We start from the raw sequence: 24,441 nt of genomic DNA on the forward strand, positions 1-24,441 counted from the left end.
CCTGCTAAATTCTATCACAAAGAGACACGGTGTGAACCCGTATGGACTGAGTGATTCCCAAAGTTGCAACAAGAGGATGGGCTATTCCACAAGAATGCTGACATGAGAATGGGAGGAGAACTCGTTTCAACACTGATAAGGGCTTGGAAAGAAAACCATTATGCAAATAAGTGAGATAAAATGGGAGGCTAGTGGCAAATTCTTTCATGCCTCGGAATTTTTTAGCAACAAAAACTTAAGACTTGTTTCTCATTACTTATCCTTCTTATCAGTTAACTTTAACTCATCTTGACTTATAGTTCTAGGAGACTGCCTCGTGGGGCCTGGGCAGCCCTGACAAAGTATGCAACGAAGCAGCTAACGGGTATTTCAACCTAACCCTGCACACTGTCACTGGCTTTTCAAAACCAGACAGAAATCAGCAGTGTGATCAGGTTACAAAGTCAAAATACAACAAGAGGTACTACTAAGAAAACATTCTTTAAACGTGAAAACAAAGTTGTTTCAAAATGAGAAAAAATAAAAATGTTTTTGTAAAATATAAAGATGTAATCAGGTGATTTTTTCCCCCCTTAATCTATGGGGGAACCCTAGCCTAGCCCTTAAGTCAAAAAACCTACTAAAGTATTACAGTCCCTAAGTAGGAGCAGATGATGAGGTCCACTTAGAAGGTGCTTCCTTACCTGTTAGACAGGGGTGACTTCCGGCCCAGCCCAATAGCCCCCAGAATCCCAGAGCTGAGCCTCTCCTCCGCCAGCAGGCTCAGCCGGCTCTGAAGCATGAGCAGAATTCGAACGACAGATTCTATCAAGACCGAGTCACTCTGCTCCGCTTGAATCAGGGACAGCTGCAGGACTTGATGCCACCACAAAAACAGCTTGGCCTCTTCCTGCGCGGAGCTGGGGGTGGGGGGGAAGGCCCAGGAGGAAAATAAAATTAGAAGTGGATTCTTTCCACTCCCATTTAACTGAAAGTCCACATTTGAATTTTAAGTATAGGGGACATTCAGTACTTTAAAAGCTTAGGCTAACAGATAATATTAATATAGTGAGTGTGATATGGCACCCACAGGGCCAACTAACCTTGGATACACCTGTTCCAACCACTTGCTTAATATGAGCAGCACTTTCATTTCATTCCTTAGAGTCTGTTCGCTATTTAAACACTGAAGCAAGTAGACATAAAGAGTCAGGTAACTGCCGAGGGACAGGCACTCCTGCAGAAATTCTTCTATGGTGAGCTCAGGAACTTGAAGGGACACCAGAATGGGGCCCCATCCTAAATTCTGATTAAGGGAACCTAAGGAAAGAACACCAAGAAAAGACAGCAAGATAAAAACAGGAATCAAATTATTTAACTGCTGTCATGAATCTTTTCACTTTAGGCTTCATGTCATGCCCATGGGAGCCCCGGAGGCCACCCAAGGGAAGTGGTTCAGACTGGAAAGCCCGCACGCTAAGTGCCTATGCCCCCGCTAGCCACTGTGGAGGGGCAAAAGTCAGAACTGAGCACTATGTTCTCAGAGTCACCCTTCTCATCATTTTATGGTCGTTAAAATCGCAGGCAGACATGCCTGTCCAGTCATCCAAGGGTCTTAATTTCATCTAATACCTTTTAAGTATGTTATGAAAATGTACGCTTTTCCAAGGAAAATTATTATTCTATCCAACTGAAGTATTTCCCCTTTTCAAAGCTTAGTTGGATTCATCCCTCGATGGGAACCAATTGGAAAAAAAATTGTTTTTGATTTTAGTAGCATGAATGAATTTGAAGCAGGAGTGTTATCCTTATGGTTCTCAAGTCTTTGGGGGGAATGACGGTGGGGAGATGGTGACCTGCACAGCACCTTCCATGGGGGGGACATGGGTACAGGTCATGGTGTGCAAGAAAGGGCAGGGGCATGTTATGGGCACCTTCCAGCATTCTTGCTCTAATACCCTTCTTTCTCTCCTACTGTGTGTGTGTGCACAATGTATATCTGGGTATCAGAGCTGAGTAGTGCTAATCCAAGCCATTCTTCTTAACCAGACCATGTTGTTTCCAGAATCAGAGTTTAGAGGGAGGTTAGGGACTAAGAAAGATTTATAAAAGGTAGGGGTGGGGTGGTGATTGACCTCTTTGTAATAGTTCAAAAGATGTGACAAAAAGCAATAAAAAAACTTACATGAAAACTCATTTTAACAAGTGACAAAAATAGAGAAAAATAACACAGTGGGTCTTATTATAAAGATTCTGGTTTACAGCATTTGTTTTGAAGAGCATAGCTAGGCCTGTGACTTACACGATGTGCCTCCCATAAAAGGGCCCGGTCTAACATCCAAAACCACTGTAAAGTGAATTAGAGGTTCCCTCCACGGAAACATGGTTGTGCTGACAGACGTGAACCATAGGTTCTCACGCTAACTGCAGATCTTTGCAAACTAAACAAAATACATACTGAAGTATCAGCTACATTAACAAGGAAATCTGCGTGGCGCAATCACCCGTTGGGGAGGGTCTGGAAAGATACCTCCTTCTGACAAAGCTTCGCTCTCCCCTGGAAAGGACCAACCTAAAGAGAGCTTCGCACCTTCTTTGAAGTAAGCAGTGATGCAGGCTTCCGTGGTCTCGGCCATGTGGCGGACAGAAGCCAGGCTCTGACAGGCTGCTGTTAAGAGGGGCAGGACCACCAGCCCGTGCACTTTCTGTCCAATCCAGGTCCGGACACTGCCCCGGAGGAACTCTGCCGTTGGAATAGTCGCATTGTTCATCATCATTAGGACTTCCATAAAGAGGCTGCTGAGGGCCATGTGGCGGGTTTGGCTGTCCATGTCTGCGGGGGAACACAGACACACTCCGTGAGAGGCTGCCGGAATGGGGACGTGAATGTGAGCAACTTCGGCTGCACTCTGGGCACATTTTACAATTTACAAATACTCTGGATGGTGCTCAGCTGGTAAGGATAGGATGCAGCACAGCAGTACTTTGTAAGGGCACTGTAGGAACCACTGAGAGACCCCTGGTTACAGCAGGTGGCCGAGCAATACTTTAATAAAGAGACATATCAAATTAGCGTGAAAAACTAAATTATTTATCAGAACATGCTTACTCAGACTTTAGCTTCCAAACTTTGCTCATTTGGAAAACCAAATATGCAGATCTCAGAAGTCACCTGGTAAATGGACTAGAAAAATATCTCCACTCTCACCACCACCAAAGCTATCAATATTCTGGAGTGATTTACAAGGAAAAGAGGTTATTACTTAAAATAAAATATAAAAGGAAAAGAAACACCTTTTAAACCTTCTTAAAAGAGCTCCTAACTTAAGCTCTTATTTCCTTGGTTTTTTTTTTTTTTAAAGATTTTATTTATTTATTTGAGAGAGAGAGAATGAGAGTTAGAAAGCACGAGAGGGAAGAGGGTCAGAGGGCGAAGCAGACTCCCTGCCGAGCAGGAAGCCCGATGTGGGACTCGATCCCGGGACTCCAGGATCATGACCTGAGCCGAAGGCAGTCGCTTAACCAACTGAGACACCCAGGTGCCCTCCTTGTTTTTTAAATGGAAAAAGAAAAGTGGACAGACTGATAATTGAAATGGGTCTTTCAAAAAAACTGAGAGGTGAAAAGAGCACAGGGTATAAGAAAAAGCAAACTGTACAAGACACCTGCAAATGAGCAGGTTACGGAGGTAGATTCCTTCCTCACATCCCGAAACAGAAAACCTTTTTCACCAGGAGTTTGTGGAGAAAACTATTCAACAGGCTATAGTTTTTGCCAACTACTTCTAGCTCTCCTTAAGCTAGGTAAAATTTTTTAATGGAATAGAAGTGGGGCTTTGTCACCACAAGCCTTCCGTATTCACGTCAGCGAGAGCAGGGGAGTCTGGGTCTTACTCGCCACACCTATCAAATCAAACTCGCCCACCTGCAAGTGTTAAATAAACTCTAACAATGTTACTATAAGACCTACTTATTATGATCAAAGCAAGGACTTCAGAAACCAAAGTTCTAGATGTAAGTTCAACAATATCTATGTGTGAGTACATATTTCGTCATGTATCCTATGGGTATGGGCATTCTTCTCTAAGGCCTTATCTCTGAATTTCAGCTCAAAAGCAACTGTAATTTTAGTGTGCCTTTTAATGATGACTCATAGGAACAAAAAACATACAGAAAGCCTCTTAATAGATCCCACCTTCTACTCTCCTCGCCCTATGCATCATCAACACAGCCAACAAATGTTTTCTTAAAAACCAGATCTGATCCCGTCACTCTTCTGAGGAAGATCTTTCTAGAACACCCTCCCCTCCTGTGCTTGGCCAGCTATTACCTGACATTCATGGCCTAAACACATTTGATCAACTCTAAAACCCTTTCTCCGGTATCTCCTGCTGATTTTTCTTTTTTTCTTTTAACATTGACTGGGTGTTACTGGCTAGAGGGGCTGATGCTAAAAGGTCAGGTGCACTATCTCATTTCATGCTTACAATACCCATATGAAACAGGTATGACTATTATCCCCATTTTGCAGATGAAGTTATACAACTTGTACAAGATCACACAGCAGGTGGAACACCCAGGCAGTCTGGTCCCAGAATCTGCTTTTTACCTACCATATTATATACCCTGTGCGGTAAATCTGTATTGCAGGTATGTACAAGAAATTTCAACTGATTTTTTGTTCACCAATTCTAACCAACTCACACAGTGACACCAGCTTTCAATTGCTATGCTTCCCTAAATACGACAGCTGCCTATTTTCAAACAACATTTAAGTAAGCATTAAAACGTTTGTGAGATTCATCCATGTCGTGGCAGATTTTCACTGTTGCATTCTATTATATGAATATACTACAATTCATCCTTTCTACTGAACACACGGGTTGTTTCCGGTTTTGGATCCCCTCAGATGCATAGCTATGGACACTGTTCACATTTCCCAGGGCACAGGTGCATTTCTTTTGGAATATTCCAAGGAGCGGAATTCTGAGTCGTAGGATATGCAAACTAGTAGATGACGGACGCCAAACTTTTAAAACTGGTTGTACCAATTTCCTCTGTGATCAGCAGTATATGAGTTACATTGATCCACATACTTGCCAACTTTGTATCGAAACCTTCTTAACTGTACTCATTATGGTGGGTATGTCATCATCTGTCCCTAAGGTTTTAATTTGCATTTCCCTGATTAACATGGCTAGCACCTTTCTGGTCATTTAGATACTCTCTTTTGTAGAATGTCAGTTCAAGGGTCTTGTTCATTTTTCTACTGGGTTGTCTTTTTCTCCCTTCCTTTATCCAGTGTGATAATTTTAGTCACTCATATTTAATGTTAATTACTGATGTAACTGGGTCTAAATCTACGATCTTACAATGTACTTTCCATTTATTCCCCAAATTCTACATCCCTTTTTCTCTCTTTTACTTATTTCTTTTTCTATTTTCTCTCTTTTGGTCTGGAAGCTAAACACCATTCCAACATTCTTACAGTGGTTGCCTTACCAATTACACGTGCACTCTTGACTTTTCAAAAGTCTGATGTTAACTGGCTCCAAGGCAGTGCCAGGGCCCTGTAACATTCTAACTCCTACCAGCTCTCCCTGCTGGTGCCTTATCCCCGGGAGGCATTATTATTATTATTGTTTTAGACAGTCACGTTTCATGTAGATTCACCTACACATTTATCTGCCACTTTCATTGTTCTTCACACTCACTCTCTTCCTACTTACCTTCTCCGGATTATTATCTCTTTCCTTCCAGTTTTTGATCATATTTTGCTATTCTTTTTATAATCTCTTAAGCTGGATTATCTGATTAGCCTTCATCTTTTTAAAATTTTAATATAAGCACTGAAGGCCAAGAAACTAAGTCCCACTTTAGCTGTACTCCACAAGTTTGGATGCATTCTGTTCTTTTATCCAGCTCCAAATCTTCTAAATTTCTATTATGACTGCTTCTTTGGTCATTAACCAGTTAGTTAAAAGTTTGCTTCTTAATTTCCAGGGTATAGTTATATTTTGTTACTGATTCCTAAGTTGACTGCACCGTGGTTACAACGTGTGTGGTCCGTTGCACACCAGTCCTTTAGAATTGCTGGAGACTGGCTTTAAGCTAAACAAGGGTGAGGTTCCTTAGCCACTGTGTAGGAGACTCATCCCCTGTGAGTTCTGCACGTACAGGGCACATCTTATCCACATGCGCACTATACCCAGCGGGGCTCTTCAGACTTCCTAAAGCCTTACTGATTCTCCTTCGACTTCATCAATTACGGTGAGATGTGTGGCAAAATCTCTTACTGTGAATGAATTTGACTTTTCTCTTCCTAATTTTGTCAGTTTTCACTTCAGGTATTTGCAGTTGCTACTGTATTATTAGGTACAAATACATTTATCATTAATATATCCTCCTGGTGGATTAAACCTTTTATCAATTTCCAATGACTCTCTTTATCTCTACTAATGCTCTTATTTATTTTTGTCATGCAACTTCAAAGCAGGGAAACACCCTAGAGATCATCTGCCTCTGTAATGCTTTCTGCTTCACAGTCCTATCTGTACAATATTAATCTACTATGCCAGCTTTCTATTTTAATAATTGCCTGATATAACTGCCTTATAGAAAGCTTTCTATATCCTATGCTCTATATGTACTTTTTAGAAACAGCTTAAGGCTGGATGTTGTTCATTATTAATTCAGTCTGACAAACCTTTGTCGTCTGAGTATCTGCCCATTTACATTTACTGATGTATTTAAATTTTACCATCTTATTTTGATTATTTTTCTCACCTTCTTCAAGCTTCTTTTCTTGCCTTCTTTGGACTGAATGCACTTTGGCCATTCCTTTTTATCTCCCTCCACTAACTTGGAAATTATACATTTTATTTCTATTCTTTTAGTGAATTTCTTAGCAATTTCAACATTCACATTTTACCAAGATGTAAATTTAATCAATTTATTGACCCTCTCAAACCATACTAAAACTTTAGATGCTTTTAACTCAACCTCCTTCCTAACTTATATGTACTTGTGGTCATATAGTTTAATTTTTGCTTTTGCTTTTTAAACCCCTAAATGCATGGTTACATAGTTTTCCATATGTGCCTAACATTTTACTACTTTCTCTGCTTACTTTTCCTGCTTATAATCCAAGCCTTTTTACTTGTGATCACTCTACTTCTACCTAAAGAACACGCTTTAGGATTTCCTTCAGTGATATCATGGGGACAAACAATCTCAGTTTTCAATGAAAGTATCTTTATATCACCCTCATCCTTGCAAGATGGTTTCTCTTAGTTTACATCTCCAGGTTACAAGTGACTTCCGCACAGCACACTGAAGCTGTTCCACTGTCTTAACTTCCTTTGTTGCTACTGAGAAGTCAGCAGTCAGTGTAAATGTTGTTCCTTTGTAGGTGTCCATCCGTCCGTCCCTCCTTCCTGGATGTGGAAGTTCTTTCCTTTGTCCCTGGTGCTCGTGCAGCGTCACCACAGTGTGACAGTGTGTAGAGATGGGCATTTCTCTGTCCTGCTTAGGATTTGCTGCGTTCACTGAATCTAAGGAGTGTTATGCTCATCAGCCCTGGAAAATTCTCAGCCCTGCTGTCTCTCCAGCTATTCCTGCCTCCCCCAGGTCTGTCTGTCCTCTCGGGAATTCTGACTGGATGACTGCATGTATGTTCCATCTTCCCGACCTGTCCCCCAGGCCCTCTAACCTTGCTTCCATGTTCTTTCTCTGTCTGTTCTACATTCCGGACACTGTGTTCATATGTATTCTCCAGTTTACTAATTTTCTCTTCAAATGAGTTGAACCTGCTGTTAAACTTACCCATTCAGTTTTTTTTTTTTTTTTAAGATTTTATTTATTTCACAGAGAGACACAGCAAGAGAGGGAACACAAGCAGGGGGAGTGGGAGAGGGAGAAGCAGGCTTCCCCCAGAGGAGGGAGCCCGATATGGGGCTCCTTACCCATTAAGTTTTTATTAATAAGTGTTATATTTTACATTTCTAGAATATTGGATTCTCTCTCAAAGCTGTATATTTCTGTAATTTCTTGCTCCTATGGACACTTTCAAATCTCTCTTATTTTATCAAATAGATAAAAATACTTTTTGTTTACTGTGCTAATTATTTCAATATCTTAAGTCGTTCTCTGCTGACTTGCTTGTGGTGCCTTGTTTCCTTGTGTGTTTTATGACTTTTTCTTTTTTTACTGAGTTCATATTCCTTGGAACTCTGAGGCCAGAGCTGGAAGATGGATTTCTCCAATGCGGCTCTGTGGGTGCTTTCCCCCAGGCATCTAATGGCATTGCCAACCCAGAACAACTTGTACTCAGTTCCCAGGCTGAGGGATTTTTCTCTGGACAGTCTAGGTAGTAGGAATTTGTGCCTCAGACCCACATGAGGGTCAGCTTATGCCTACTAATTTTCAAAAGAGACAGCTCTCTTTCCCCACCACACAGATATCTGACCCAACACCCAGGTCAAACGGATTATTGTCTTTGCTCTCCTCTCCCAGGGGCAGGTTTATCTCTGGTTCATCCTTACACTGAGGATGCCATCCTGTGGGTGATGCATACGAGCTCCTTTCAGGCCCCCATCTCCAGCAGGCCCTGGGCTTTAGTGCTCCCCTACCCCATCCCAGTCTAAGACGGTCCCGTAAAAGCCTTCAAAGGGGAAGCCAGCTTCAGCACTCCATCTACGTTTACGGGTTCCTCCTTTCACTTAGCTTCTGACTTCTAAGATTTTCCATCTCACACTAGCATCTGACAGTGTCAACCCTTCCTCAAGTTCTTAGCATTTGTCCCTCCCCTGGTGCTGACCTGACAGTGTCCCTGGGAGCCCATCCTTTCTCCGAGCACCACTTCCCTGGGAACAAGCCTGAAAGTGTCCTGCCCAGGCCCCTGATCTCACAAGAACAGGAATTCACCCACTGAATGGAGACATGACTGCCCGTGGGCCACTCACCAGGTGGGTTAAAGACGATGATATCATCCAAGAGCTTAGACATCTCCTTTTCTAGGACTGCTAAGGTGATTTTTCCATTTTGTTCCAGGGAACTGAGGAACTGAACCATCTGATGAGTGAAGGCTCGGCACTTTGGAACTGCATCCTGACAAACAATAAAAGGAGCATTCATTTGAATCCATGCGAGCAGTGTAAACTGAGTATTCCCTGGGGGCATGTCACTGCTCTGAATGCTTCGGGAGGGAGAGGCGAGGACAGAGCAGGAGGCCACATGAAGACAGGTGTGTCTAAGGGCCCTGTGTCTAGGGATATGCAAATCTGTGGTAACACTTACACCAGAACCCATGTTCTCCCCAATTCCAGAACACTCTTCCTTTTTCACTACATCAATAGCAACATTAACTACACATTGATTACTTGCCAGAAACTTTTCCAAAAACTTTTATGTTCACTACCTAATTTAATTCTCACAACACTTTGAGGCAAAGTATTATTTCCAACTCAGACGAGAAAACCAACGTCAGAATGGCCATGAGCTGGGGACCAGAGTTTGTCAGACCTCAAATTCATGCTCATACTTTCGCTGCCATTCTGCTGCCAGTGACATCCAGATCTCTTAAACCAAAGGCTGCCGCCCTCAATCCTTTCACCCTCTTGTTAGCGTGTGGTACTGCTAGTAAGTGAAGGTTCAGCAAAAGAGATAATTAAAACTAAAAGATCTGAGAGGCCAAAATAGGAGTACACGATGGTACACAATCCTCTAACTCTTTCACCTGAGCCATCACAGGGTTTGAGACCATCCTCAGCAGCACCCCCACTAGCACAATCCTGAAGAACACTCTGCCTTTTAAAGCACCCACTCAACTTACAAGATGTTTCTGGCTGTCAGTAGGAATGGAAAGGCCCGCAGATACTCTTAGGAGCTTCATGATTAATTCTGCAGAAGATTCCTTTGCCAGGATGATGGCTGGCTGGTAATGGCTGCTGAAATAACTGAGCACGCTCTGGTAGGACACGGTATCCACGAGATGCCACGAGAGCGAGCTTGTTTGTCCAAGGAGGTTCAGGAGAGGTGAATCCTAAATAAAACACATATTCCTTTAGTTTCAGAGTTCTGTTTCCCAGAAATATGTATCTCTGGTCTATGGAGTGATCACTAGGATGGCCTATGATAAGCACTGAACAGTTAAGATGTCAAGTAAGTATCTCCTGAAGCTAGAAGTACTAGTGAAAGTAATAACCAAGGCCTTGGCAAAAACACATTAACTTTAAAATCTGTAAGTATTCAGAACCCAATTTTCAAAGGAACTCTCGGATCTGGTGGCAGAACTAGCAACTAATGAGATGTAAAATAAAATTGACTTGCATTCTCTAACTCTGTGTGCTTCCCTTCATAACCCAGAATTAGACTATGAATGATCCCAGAAAACCGGGCACCTAGTTGAAGGCACATCCCATATGCCAAGCAGATACTCACACTGACAGAGGTGTTAGGGAAACAAGTGAAAAGCTACAACCTCGTATGGAGTGGGGCCCTAGGAAGCCTTGCCAAGTCTTCATCACAGGCTCTCCAAACTTACTGCTTGGTCTACCAGCTGATCTTCCTTTGCCAATAAAATCATCATAAAAAGGAGGCAGACAATCATGCTCCGGGTCTCTGGGTGGGGAGTGGGGCTCCAGGCATCAGAGAGCACACTGACCCAGTTGACTTCGCACAGGACAGACCCCAAAAATAAGAAGCAGCTCTTAGGGCTTCCTCGTTCCACCTTAAAGGGAAATGAATCAAAATCAATGTTTTCCTTTAAACTGTCTGTGTTCTTAAAAATGTGTATAAATCAATGCTTACCAAATTGAATTTTAAAAAATAACTTTTTCCCCAGATTATAAAAACCATGTCCGAATCCTTCCCCACAAAGATTTAGACTTAACATTTGTAATATTTTTTCTTCCAACCTCAGTGAACGCATACATTTTTCAGCTTGTTTAGAGTTCATTAGTTATTCCACTAATTCTTTTTTTAAAGATTTATTTATTTGAGAGAGCGAGAATGAGAGAGAGAGAGAGAGAGAGAGAGAGAGAGAGAGAGAGAGTACATGAGGGGGGGAGGGTTAGAGGGAGAAGCAGGCTCCTCGCTGAGCAGGGAGCCCGATGCGGGACTCGATCCCAGGACTCCAGGATCATGACGTGAGCCGAAGGCAGTCGCTTAACCAACTGAGCCACCCAGGCACTCCTCCACTAATTCTTAACAGGAGAGGAATGACCTTCCCTAGCTCTAACCAGGGTGGTAAATCCCTGCCACAGTCACCAATGCTCTGTCACAATCCTCAGATGTGCTAAGATAGAACAAAGGTTGAGCTCTATTTGTCAGTAGTTCCTAAAGCTGATTGTGCATCAGAACCACCTGGAGGACTCACTAAAACAGAGACTGTGGGACCCTACCCCCAGAATTTTATATTTCCTACATCTAGGGTGAGAGCAGGAATTTGGATTTCTAACAAGCTCCCAGGTGGTGCAGACGCTGCTGGTCCAAGGACCATACTTTGAGACCCATTCTATTATTGTATATAATTTTTATACTGCCTTTTTGGTATAATGTTATGTTATAAAAATGTCTCCACATCATTAGACTTTGTGATTTTTGATGACTGCATAATGTTTAATTAAATCCTATTTAAAAGATATTTAAAATATATTAGGGATTGGTGGGGGGGTGGTAAATGTATTTTACAGTATATAATCAATGTCAGAGTTAACTCTTATTAGCCCATTTCAAGTCTGTTTAAAATAAAACATGGCTAGCTATAAATTTTTCCATTTAAAATGAAGATTAAAAAGCCATTTATAGGGGCGCCTGGGTGGCTCAGTTGGTTAAGCGACTGCCTTCGGCTCAGGTCATGATCCTGGAGTCCCGGGATCGAGTCCCACATCGGGCTCCCTGCTCGGCAGGGAGTCTGCTTCTCCCTCTGACCCTCCCCCCCTCATGTGCTCTCTCTCTCTCTCTCAAATAAATAAATAAAATCTTTAAAAAAAAAAGCCATTTATAAAATCAGTCAATGGAATCTGGTGATGATTCATGCCCTCCTGTGACTACCATCATTATATCATTATTAACTGCTTCTTCTTTTCCCTTTTAGAAAATGATTCCTCATCCTCCTTTATCACCTGTTCTCTATCCTCACTCCAAACCCCTCAAAACACATCCCTTTCTTACTCCAGAAAGACACACAGGACTGAAAGGGTTCCTGCTTCCGGCCAGGTCAGCATCATCTCTCACTAGACTAAAATACCTAGAGGCACCAAGTCTACAGTGACCCTTCGGGACTGGGCTCACATTTCATCTGTCACACAGCTGAGGCCACCCGCTTCAAGCCACCCTACAGCTCTTTAAGCAAACATTCTCTTCCACGTTCATAGTGGTGATAAATATCTACTCGGGACCTATCTCATATACTAAACTGGCTATAAAATCATTCCTAAGCTTTTATTTCGGAGACAGCCGTCCTCAGCCTTCCCTGGAGCTCGGCTGTGGAGGAGCAGCTGACAAGCACAGCCCTGGGTGCTCTCCACTGTCAGCGCTAACAGACCGCAGTACGTTTCCCGGACTGTCAGAGACCACTATGGACCCGCAGGAATTAAAGCACTTACGGTGTCTCAGTCATCAACGTGACGTCAAGTGAGGAGTAAACACAAAAGAACTGGTGACTCTGAATAAATAAACTGAAATGACTATAAAAAGCTAAGCGAAGATGATAAGGGGCTTTTAAAAATGGAAACCTAAGGGGTGCCTGGGTGGCTCAGTCGTTAAGCATCTGCCTTCGGCTCAGGTCATGATCCCGGGATCCTGGGATCGAGCCCCACATTGGGCTCCCTGCTCGGCGGGGAGCCTGCTTCTTCCTCTCCCACTCCCCTGCTTATGTTCCCTCTCTCGCTGTGTCTCTCTATCTGTCAAATAAATAAATAAATAAATAATCTTTAAAAATGGAAACCTAAGAACAACAAAACAACAAAATTGCCGGGCGCTATGTAAATGACACTACTGGGGCTATTTTTGTAACTATTGCTTCCACTGCTAAGACTCACATACATATTAGCAATTTTTCCAAGTCATTTCGGGTCTTTATACGATTATGATGCGTCACTGGTTGTTACGATGCACTTCTGTCTCCTACAGCATTATTCCCTTATGTAACTGCTTAAAGAAACTAATGGCTTGAGTACCAATTACATTTTGCTTTAATAGAACATTTAACAACATGGAAGCCTGATGATACTGTCCTAGAAAAAGATGCAAACCCAGAGACACCAAGACCGAGCATGACAAAGTCATTAAACCATGTACTCCTACAACAATATTACGAAAGTCCAGGGGTGACAGCCATGCTATAGTCAACATCTTTCCCAGGGTTTAAAAATGGTCCTACAAATGTCTTCCAGTTGCCTACTCCCACAGTAAAATGAATTCCACGGAACGCTGCTTCCCACCAGCACCATTTGGGCAACACAGAATGCGAGCATGGTCCACTCTAGCACCCGCTGCAGCTGTGCCTGAGAACCGCAGTGAGCCCGAGGAGCCAGGCTGCGACACGGAGCGCGAGGGCTCACTTTGAAGAAGGCCTCCATGAGCATCTGGTCAGGATGCAGGTCCCTCCACGGGAGTCTCCGGTAGGCACTATGGAAGGCGTACAGAATGAACTCTGGCATTCTGGGGGCTGTACACACTTCACAATAATGCATCAGGTGTAACCGAAGGGCTCCTTCATCACTTGGCAACAGCTTATCTAAAATTCAAGCAGAAAACACAGCTAAAGACCTTCTGGGTTATCTTTAAAAACAAACACGGGGCGCCTGGGTGGCTCAGTTGTTAAGCGTCTGCCTTTGGCTCAGGTCATGATCCCGGGGTCCTGGGATCGAGCCCCGCATCGGGCTCCCTGCTCCGCGGGGAGTCTGCTTCTCCCTCTCCCACTCCCCCGCTTGTGTTCCCTTTCTCACTGTGTCTCTTTCTGTCAAATAAATAAATAAAATCTTCAAAAAACACACACAAAAAAATCTGAACTAAAAGTCTAAAACCCAAGGTTCTCAATAATTACCAAATTTCAAAAATTTTCATGTGCCAGGAAAAAAAAAAAAACCGATGGCAAATTAATAGCAAAGACCGGTACTATAATTACTTACTTGGGGAACCAGAATGAGAAGCTGGTAGGTGGGAGATAGCAGGGGCGATCAGTTTTTCTTTAAAACTTCTAGCTAAATGGCTTTTTAACTCAAATACACTTGCACAACCCCACCCACTTCTAGGCATCCCTCCAGTCTGCTGCCCTCAGCAAATACTGAGTCACCAGCATGGAGCACTCATTCATTTGGCACCTTGGAGGAATCCAATATCGCTCAAAAGGAAATGTTGCACATGACTAAAACATAACCCTTGGTGCAGTACAACTAGACGATTAACTGTCACTCGGCTAAGTTATTCTAAAACGACATGGATCACTCAGTATTAAAGTCACAAGTATCAATTACCTCAGTGCCCGCCAAGAGTGAATGCCAGTATAAGGGGCATTTAGTCTAAAACAAAACTTTTCAGATGTTCTGGTTCTACGCAAAGGAATGAATGTAGTCAAAGAAGAGAGAGCCAGCCACCCACAACAAGACCAGAAACCTGATGGTGGTTCTTAGTGGTGGCTTTTGAAAAATGACCAATGAGCATCAACCCATGGTACCAATCGATTTATCATTTCCAACATACCTATGCCCTTGATTCACAGTCCTTACTTTATTCTACAGCATGAAACATCAACATGTTTTTAACCTTTTAAGACAAGATAAGGTTAGCATTTATTTTAATATGAATAAAAGATAGTTTTGTTTAAATAAGGATGGATATATAGTTGGATGTCTAAAAGGTAATCTCTGAGGACAAGACTGAGTTTCTAGTTCCAGCCCAAACACACATAAGTTCTGTGAGCTCAGAAAAATTCATTTTGCTTTTCGGGTCTTCATTTTCTCATGAATAAAAGGAGGGAGCTGGATCAGAAGATCTCACTAAAAGGCTATAATAAAATGCTTTTTCCTGCTTTGCATAGTTCTATTTCCTCTCCTTGAACTCAGCTACCAATTCCTGATGTTAGCCATGGACTCTCCTGTTCCCAAGCCACTTTCTTATTTTATATACACAGGCAAGAGCCTGAGGGAGTGCTTGTCCCCTATACTAAGAAACTAAACATACAGGGGTGCCTGGGTGGCTCAGTCGGTTAAACATCCAACTCTTGATCTCAGCTCATGTTTGATCTCAGGATGGTGAGCTCAAGCCCCATGTTGGGTTCTATGCTGGGCATGGAGCCTGCTTAAAAAAAAAATATCTATCTATCTATCTATCTATATATATATATATATATATATATATATATATATATATATATATATGGTGCCTTTGTGATTATAATTTGATGCTCAAATACTTTTGATGATGATAAGCAGCTAGAAGTTTGTCTTTCTAAAAAAAGTGAGTACTGTTAGTATTTCATATGTTACTCATTAAATCAATACTTATCAAATAGACACTGAGATTATGACACTGTATAAGTCTTGTGGGGGATAAAAAGAATAATGTTTCTGGACCTAGAGTTTACATCTTACAGTTTGGTCAAAAAAATTTTTTTAAAGATATCTGGCATGTATGTAAAAGGTCAATCAAAAGTACCAGATGATGGGGTGCCTGGGTGGCTCAGTCAGTTGGGCTTCCAACTCTTGATTTCGGCTCAGGTCATGACCTCAGGATCATGAGATCGAGCCCCAAGTCAGGATCCATGCTGGGTGTGGAGCCTGCTTGGGATTCTCTCTCTCTTTTCTGCCCCCGCCAACCCCCTGTGTGCTCTCTCTTAAAAATAAATAAATAAATAAATAAATAAATAAATAAATAAATAAATAAATAAATAAATATATATATATACACACACACGTGTGTGTATGTGTGTATATATATTAGATGAGGTATATCTAGATAATGGAATACTGTTCAGTGCTAAAAGGAATGAACTATCAAGCCATGTAAAGACTCGGAGGAACTTAAATGCATATCACTAAGTGAAAGAAACCCATATGAAAAGCTACATAATATATGATTCCAACGATTTGGCTACTTGGCATTTTAGAAAAGCTAAAACTATGGAGACAAGAAAAAAAAATCAGCGGTCACCTAGAATTAGCTGGGAGAGAGGGGAGAGTAGGCAGAACAGAGAGGATCCTTAGGGCCATGAAACTACTTTGTAGGATACTGTAATGGTGGATATGCGTCATTACACAGCTGTCAAAGTCCACACAATGTACAATGCCAAGAGTGGATGGTAACGTAAACTCTGCGCTTTGGGTGACAATGAGGTGTCAGTGTAGGCCCATCAGCTGTAACCAGCATACCACTCTGGTGGGGGGTGTTGATAGGAGGGGAGGTTGTGTGTGGGAGGTGTGTGTCAGGGGGGTCATATGGGCACTCCATGTACTTTCTGCTCAATTTGGCTGCAAACCTAAATCTGTTCTGCACACACACACACACACACATTTGTCTTTCAAGACCAAATGCCACCCTGTTAAATTGGTGACTACGAACCACTGAGAATGTGGCTGCCACAGAGGCAGACCAGTCAGAAACAGAAGGAGCCCAGCAGGCCGCGCTCCTTCAGGACCCACTGCAGTGCCCGAGGGGAGCCAACAACTGAGCACAGAGTGGCCACTTCTGCCCAACATGGGAGCGGTCGGGTGGAATGTCTGCCTGGCACCAGCCGCTGGGCTGGCCACCCCTTGGTCGGAGCTGCACCGCAGGCAGGCGCACTGCTCTTCCCTCCCACTCGCCTTTCACAGCTGTCCCACCTGCGCGGGGGTCCAAGGCCACCGCCCCAAACAGATCTCTGGCATTTGGGCTCCACCACGGTGTCTACTGCCCAAGGACTCAAACCACAGAGGTGTGCTAGAAGATTCAGAGGCAGGCGAGAAACGCATGCGCATAAACACACATGCAAAAGAATATCAAGTACCCAAGGCTTCATCTGGTAATGGAATCAGCGTTGAGCAAGGGCAGCGAGGGGAGGGCCAAGGACATGCACGGAACAGTGCGTCAAGCGGTATGGCTGAAGTGGAAAGTTTCCATGAAGAAACCATCCCATAATGTTGAAGTACACTGGGCCAGCCATATCGGAATGCTGGGCAGAAACACGACACTTTAAAGTCTGGAAATACGAGTATGATAGGGTATAAATACTATTTCACGAAAATCAATCTAGTCAGTAGGCAGGAACAGAAACTGGAGATAGGAAAAACAGGAGGCGATTGCAAGAATCTTGGGCGGGGGGCTGTGCGGAACGAATGTCTTTATAAACCTCCCAATATAAAACACGTAGATACACTAGATAGAATAAAACATCTCTGAAAATGCAGAACTACGTTCGCTCAGTGGAAGTAAGCAGGGCCAGAAGCAGGGACCAGAAGCAAAGAGAGACCAGGAAACCTGGGTGCTGAACAGACACTGAAGCCTCAGCTGCCGGTGGACGGTCAGCTTCTGTGGGGTTCTAACAGCATGAGGAGTCTCCTAAGGACTGTGCCCTCACTGAAAGAGCAGATCAGGGTAAGATCTCTGCCATCACCTTGACTCAGAGCCAAGGAGGGGAACAAGTTGACAAGTTCACTGAGGCACACCGGCAAGTCAGCCTGGGGTTTGACTGTGTACAGCACAACCGTGAGAAACCACAAGCCAAGGAAGTACACAACTCCCATCGGCAACAAATGCAGATCTCTTCTGGAGGACACACCCTCAAGCCCTTGTCTTTATGGAATTCCCAGAGAAAATCTCTCTAAATGCGGGCTCACAATACAAAATTTAAAAATCCACAAGCAAATACGCCTCTAAGTATAAGAATCTGAAGGAACATCTAACTTGTTGTAGCATAAGCCATCCCCAGCGGTAACTTCAGTTATTGCAAACGGATCATAAAGGAAACTATGTTTAAACATTTCAAACAAACAAAAACTAGAATTTTAAACAAAAGAAATAATATGCTATCAAAAGGGAGGATAGGTTTTTAAAAAAAAACACACGACTTCTAGAAATTGAAATAAATCCAAAGGCTTTTTTTTTTTAAAGCAGATGAGACACAGCTGGAGAGACTAAGTGGAAGAGAGTCCCCAAGAATTCACCCAAAATGAAGCACAAAAAGAAAACACGAAAAAGAAGCTGGAGTCACAGAAGATAGAATGAGGTTGAACATGAGGGACAGAGAGTATTTGAAGAGAATGGCTGCCTGTATTCCAAGGCTGATGCAGCTCAGAGCTACCTTACAAACAATAAGAGGTTACAAACTTCACACCAACCAACTTATCAGGGACCTCCTCTGGTCAAAGATGACTGCCTCTCAACTAAAATAAAATTAAACAAAGTAGGAAAAGCAGAGGCAAAAGAGTAACCGAATGATTTAGGAAAAAAGTGTTAACTAACCAGAGACATAACATCACATCTTCCTACCTTTAAAACTCTCGTGCAAGGAGTCAATACAGTCCGTGAACAACTGCACAATGCTTAAGGCCACCATAGCATCACTCTCCAGCCAGGGGTAATGTCGTTGGCTGCTTTAAATAAAAGAAGCACACGCTTAGAAAGGAAAGCACCATGATTACATCACTCTAGGTCCCAGAGTCTAGGGACTGCCTCAGTCCTACAGATCACTGTATTATGTAGCCCCAAAACACATTCTGACCACTTTAACCGCTGTGAATTCCTGGAGATGAATCGTAGCTCATAATAACAATCACACAATTTTATTTACTTTCTTTCTAAACCTTTATTCCAATGCAATTACATTTCAGAAATGTGTTATCTACATAGATTAACACCTTTTTATATTCAATTTACACCCCTGTGTATCTTGGTTATATTTCAAATGCCTCAGACACGTGCCACTAAGTGGCTTCAACAGTTTGTCTACCTAAAACATGGAAAAAAAGAAAAAAAAAATCCACGTAACCCAAAGATGGCCAAAAGTGGACAGATTTCGAAATAACCAAAGAAAAAAACTCTTTATATGATCATTTTAGTTTCTGAATTGGGCCCAGAAAATTCAATGTCAAAATAAATCCCATTAATTCTTCCTGGAAATAAACAGCACAGTCTGCATTACTGCCAGGAGTCAGCGCAGAATCCTGAAGCTTGCAGATTAAGGATAGTCCTCTAGCAAACGCAAAGATCCAGAACCTTTTCTATTTTCCTCAGCGAGCTCTCGGAGCAGCATGGGTTAATGCCAAGAGTCCTGACAGGGGAGTCGGAAGCCCTGAGCTCTGTTCCTGGTTCTGGCCCTCACTGGTGGTGGGACTAGAGCAAGCCACTCATGTTTTCTGAGTCTCAGGAACAGATTAATATTTGTGAAAACACCTTAAATACTGTGATATCTAGCAGTTGTAATTTTAACAAACTCCTGACAAACTGACCTAGCTTTGTTTGTATGCGTTTAGGGGAAAATAGACTCAGAAGGCAATTCCTGGCATGTGAACAGTTCTACACCTCTGTTTTAAATGCTCATAAAATCATGCTTTCATTTAATCTCCAAACTCATGTGAAAGGGGTTCGCTGTCACCCAGTAATTCAAAAGCCAAGTTAGTTCCAAAAAATAAATAACTGAGGTACTGGATAAAATCAAGTTAAGTCTCATATTTTACAGTGGTATATTATCAAAATCTAATTCAGGAGAGTAACATCCATTTTTCTGAAATTAAGTACCAAAATTTATTCAACGTCTTTTTGTAGAAAACTGGAAATAAGTGTCTAGTTTTGCTTCAAAGTTAACAGGCCTGATCAACCAAACTAACAATTCCACAAGCAGAAAATGTCTTAAGTTTCCTTCATAAGGAAGCATTTTCTAAATTTAATATGGCCCTACCTAAAAAATTAAATCCGTGAACGCATCCCTCATAACAAAATACCATCAGAACACTAACTCTATAATTTAAAAAGAATATGAATCTCTGAAAAATGATTTACCTTTCATGGTCCTCTAAAACCAAGATCCATGGCTTAAAGAGCTGGATGATTATTGAATGTAGGGATCTCAGCACTAAAAACAAAGCAAAATTTTTAGAGACAAGAAACAAGCTCATCCTTTGTCAATATCAATAACGCTAAAAAAAAATCTACTTATTATCTGTATACTCACAAACCTATGTTGATAAACAACACATTTCATGTAACTAAGTAAGCTCATGTTTTCACTTGCTGCAATGGAATTTCCTGAGGAATTTTTATTACCTCACAGTGTCATGGATAATTTTATACCGTACATTTTTTAAAAGATAAATGTCCAAATATTCAGAACCCTTTCCCAAATGAGATAAACAATAGGAAGAAAGAGCTGGAGACTGAAACCTATCTCCGTGTGCCGTGCCCCACAAAGGAGGGGCAGAGACAAGCTGAAGCAAGCACACAGGGTGCAGGTGAACATAGGTTAAGATACACAGGTGGGTTCACGCCTACACTATATATTTCCTATTTCTTCCTCTTGACACTCAGATATATAGTTTTATTGCTAAGATTTAAATACCTTAATGTGTCTATTCAAGTCTCTTCTAATGGAAGGTCAGAGCACCTTGCTCTGTGGTGCACTAAGGACATATTACCTGTTTTGCTGCTGGGAAATGGGTCTTGAGCCAAGCAGGCCATTTCTGAATCAAGCAGCCGTTTTACAAGATAGCCCAAGAATGTCTTCGTATCAGCCATGTAAGGACTCCATTTTGAGAATAAACCAAAGCTTTTAAAGTCCAATGTGGATAACCGAAGCTTATAAAAAAAGTTTGAAAGCCACTGTATAGTCTCCACTACCTGGAAGAGAATGACGGGTCAAAGAGTCCTTACTAAAGGTCTACTTTCAGCAGAGTACTAGGGTCGACTGTGATGGAGGGCTCGGACTTTGTAATAGAACTGCAAAGGTGTTTGCACAGGAAAAGTAAATCAGCAGATTTCAAACTCTTTTTCTAAAGCAGAGGAACCATTCTTTCCAGTACATTGTCATACAGCCCCACATCACGTAACACTGATGAAACCAAGGGCTCTGTGGGACGCTGCATGAGAACCTGACCACAGGAGCCAGGGGTGTGAGGTTAAGAATCGGGTGGGGTAAGGTGGGGAGGGAAGGTACACCCAGAGGGTGGGTCTGGGCTGCTCTTGAATGGGTGAGCAAGACAGACTCTGAGGTGTGAGAGAAAGGCAAAGGGTGCATGGGAGGAAGCAAGTGACTGACAAAAACACAGGGCTCTTAAAGATAATGCACAGAAGTGCAGCTTTTTTAGGTAAAAATTTTGAATGTGTTCCAACTGTTTAAAAAACAGATAGCAAAGGAAACAGAAAAGGAATGCAGAGACATAAACTTCAGACACCAAAAGCTACACACCTGCTTGTCAGACAAGAGAACATCCGGAGAGCTCTGAAGCACCGAGCTCTCTGCAGAAGCTGCCCCCTGCTGGCAGTTTGGAGCACAGCAGCCCAGGGCTCTCAGAGTGGCTTTCCAACACTCGGGGCTCAGCAGCTGCTCGGCGGAGCCTTATGGGGCAGGGACGGAAGACAGCAGGTTAGCATCTTTCACAAACTAACTTCTTCAACTTGAATCAAATAACTTGTGTACTTTACAAAGGAATGAAAATTCAATAAAAATCCAGAACTAATTCATAAAGACCTATGGTGAAGAGACTGCAGTAAAGAGAACCTATGAAAAGAACTGTCCACCTGGACACTTCACCTTCCTGGTTCCCAGTAACCCTGCTGGGAGTGAGCACAGCTGGAGCCATCTGAGCTGGAATCCGGGGATGAGGGGGAATCCCACCTACCAGCCCCGAACAGGGGGACGGTCAAGGTACCACTCTCCTGGCTGAAACTATGAGAGAAACAGCAGTGACAGGACAAGGGAGACTGGATTGCAGAAGGCAAGTGCAGAGTCCAGGCTCTCTTCTCATACTTACCCCTGAAATTCCACTCGTACAATGGGCAAAACTTAAAGCGACACAGAGACAGCATGCAAAATAGACACTACAGCCAGCACTCTGCTCCTGGTAAATCTCACATCCCAGCGGCCAGGACTAATACCTCCTCTGGCCCTTTCCACCCAGAAGTGGCCTGAGGATCACACAGGCTAACAGAGATTGGTAGGAGTAGATCTGAGGGGAGAGATGATGAGGCAGCTGCAATCTGCTGAGTGGGAGCTGTCTAAGGAACAGTGAAGGGTCTGTGTCGAATGGCTACTGTGGTCTGGCTCTTAGAGGACACAGCCCTGGAATCAAGTTACAGGTATGGGAGTCATGCACACCTAGAACACAGCAGGGAAGCCGGGGAAAACAAGTGGCTTGTCCATGAAGAATGAAGAGAAGAGACAAGCAAAGGATAGAGTCCCAAGAACACCAACATGGCGTCCAGGGAGAGAAGGTAAACCAGGAGGCTGGAGGTCACGGAATTGGCCAGTGATGGTACTGTTATTCTTAAGCCTTTAACTGAAATTACCTTCCTGGTAAGTATAAATTTCCTATTAAATGTAAATCAATGGTTGCCTACACACACTGCTTACAAGCTCTTAAAAAGGCTTCAGGGGGAAAAAAACACAATATATACTTGATCAAGTTCTGAAAATTTAGAGCAAAAATTAGGCCAGCATGCATCAAAATTGTACAAATACATCTCCCTACCCCATTCTCCACCCACCCTCAACTTGCCTCCACAGAAACAATGAAAGCTTGAAGTACTTTGAAAACGAGAGCACACATTTCAGTATTCTTCAGGTAGTTCAATATATAAAATCATTACCTTATTCCTTAAATGGTTTCTTAATATTAAGTAACACAAAAATGTGACATAAAGCAAAACTTAGTTTTCCATTACATCTATAAACTGTATGAAGTTCGCATGAAAAAAATACTATCTCACATTTATCCAATTTCAATAAAATTCCTACCTAGTGAAATTCCCAAAATAAAAAAGCTAACAACCTTTTTACTCCTCTTCTAATCTCCAATACTCTAGCAGAAAATTGCAGGGCGGGAGGAAAAAGAAATGGTGGGAATGTAGAAAACAACACTGCTCTTTCCCTTGGTGAATAAAAATACAGGCTACCATTACATACAGATAAAATTTACTTGCAAAAAAACATGAGTCAAAAAAAATTAAGGGGGAGAAAAAACCCAAAATTTATCCACTATTTGGATCTACAGAGAAACCAGTTGGCACAGTAAACATACTGCAAAGGAGCAACTTCCTTCTCTTACCCAATCTGTAGTCAGCACAGTAAGCAGGCCCACTCCTACCCTAGCCCAGTTCAGGACAGCTGCAAAGTCAAGGGAAAGAGGCGGGTGCATGACTGTGGACTTCAACACCATATACTAAGTGCTGTCTTGCTGAATCAGGGCCCATTTGAACATTTAGGACAGTAACTGACCTTTTCTACAGACAGTACCCTTTTGGGCATTGTTCATCAAGCACTTCAGGTAAAAATTAGTGATTCTAAACTCCTGCGTACTGGTCTTATTTTTACATTTTTGAGATGACATCTGTAGAATGGTAAATGTCACATTAAATATTCACGGCAATCTAATCAGTATAATTAAAAGACACTTACTTTGCATCAGCAGCCTGAGAATGTCACTGTACTGGTCAGGGAACTGGTAGAGAAGAAGGTAAGTCCAGTGCTTACAGAAAAGATTAAATGGCATCAAAATATCTTCATCTGGTTCAAGGCCCCAGGCAGTAAGTGCCAAATGAATGGACTCCAGAAGCCTGGTACGATCAGACAGAGGAGGTTTAGTGGTGTTTAACCATTGCTTAAGATTGAACTAAAAAGAAAAAGAAATAAGAGGCAGTTTTATTGACACCAGAAAATTAACTGAGGTAGAGAAAACTATGTGCAAATTTAGTTTAAGACTCAAACATCACTCAACATTCAGCTTTGTATAAAGACTGAAACTAAAATGTATATACAAGTACTTAAAAGAATCTATGCAGGTCAATAATTAATAGGAGTCAGTAAGCCTCCACCTCTACTTCACCCTCTGGGATTACAGAGGCAGAGTTTTCTCAGCTATGCGTGCTTTTCTGTAATGTAAGAATGTTTGGTTAAGTTCTCCTTGTCTACAAGGCAAGAATCAGAACTCTGTCGTTCTGCCTCACTGGTCACAGTGCCAGAAACAAGCAGCCCCTTTACGGGACTATCTCCATGTGATACAGTCACATTTCTGAGTCTGCAGTAGTAACCCATCTCAATTAATAAAACTTCAGGGTGTTATCGATCACCTCCCAGAATTCCCAACTATAAAATAACATGTTTTCCCCCATTACAGACTGAGAGCAGTCTCTAGGCCCTAAAAAGCGCCTAGGTTTTATGATTTATAGATGTCAGAGAAATACAACTGAAGGCAAAATCACCAAGGCTCTGCAATTCTCAAGTGGTTAAGTAAATTCATTGCTTGGGCCTGAGTTAATATTCTACTTGGAAGGA

General features: G+C 42.3%; 1 protein-coding gene across 4 annotated transcripts in view; it reads right to left on the reverse strand.

Annotated features, from left to right (window-relative positions):
• EPG5 (ectopic P-granules autophagy protein 5 homolog) overlaps nt 1-24,441 on the reverse strand; it is a 101,509-nt gene that overhangs the window by 3,660 nt on the left and 73,408 nt on the right. For 3 of the 4 annotated variants that reach the window (XM_027575793.2, XM_027575794.2, XM_027575791.2), the window contains 12 exons: nt 23,566-23,779; nt 21,358-21,506; nt 20,588-20,789; nt 19,956-20,028; nt 18,447-18,550; nt 13,544-13,719; nt 10,522-10,707; nt 9,811-10,020; nt 8,942-9,086; nt 2,570-2,812; nt 1,083-1,299; nt 684-899 (listed from right to left, as the gene is read on the reverse strand). In XM_027575793.2, coding sequence (XP_027431594.1) covers nt 684-899; nt 1,083-1,299; nt 2,570-2,812; nt 8,942-9,086; nt 9,811-10,020; nt 10,522-10,707; nt 13,544-13,719; nt 18,447-18,550; nt 19,956-20,028; nt 20,588-20,789; nt 21,358-21,506; nt 23,566-23,779 — 2,135 coding nt within the window. The remainder of the gene's footprint in view (nt 1-683; nt 900-1,082; nt 1,300-2,569; nt 2,813-8,941; nt 9,087-9,810; nt 10,021-10,521; nt 10,708-13,543; nt 13,720-18,446; nt 18,551-19,955; nt 20,029-20,587; nt 20,790-21,357; nt 21,507-23,565; nt 23,780-24,441) is intronic. The other variant, XM_027575792.2, reaches the window with a different exon arrangement.

The sequence above is a fragment of the Zalophus californianus genome, chromosome 14, assembly GCF_009762305.2.
Source record: "Zalophus californianus isolate mZalCal1 chromosome 14, mZalCal1.pri.v2, whole genome shotgun sequence".
Lineage (NCBI taxonomy): Eukaryota > Metazoa > Chordata > Mammalia > Carnivora > Otariidae > Zalophus > Zalophus californianus.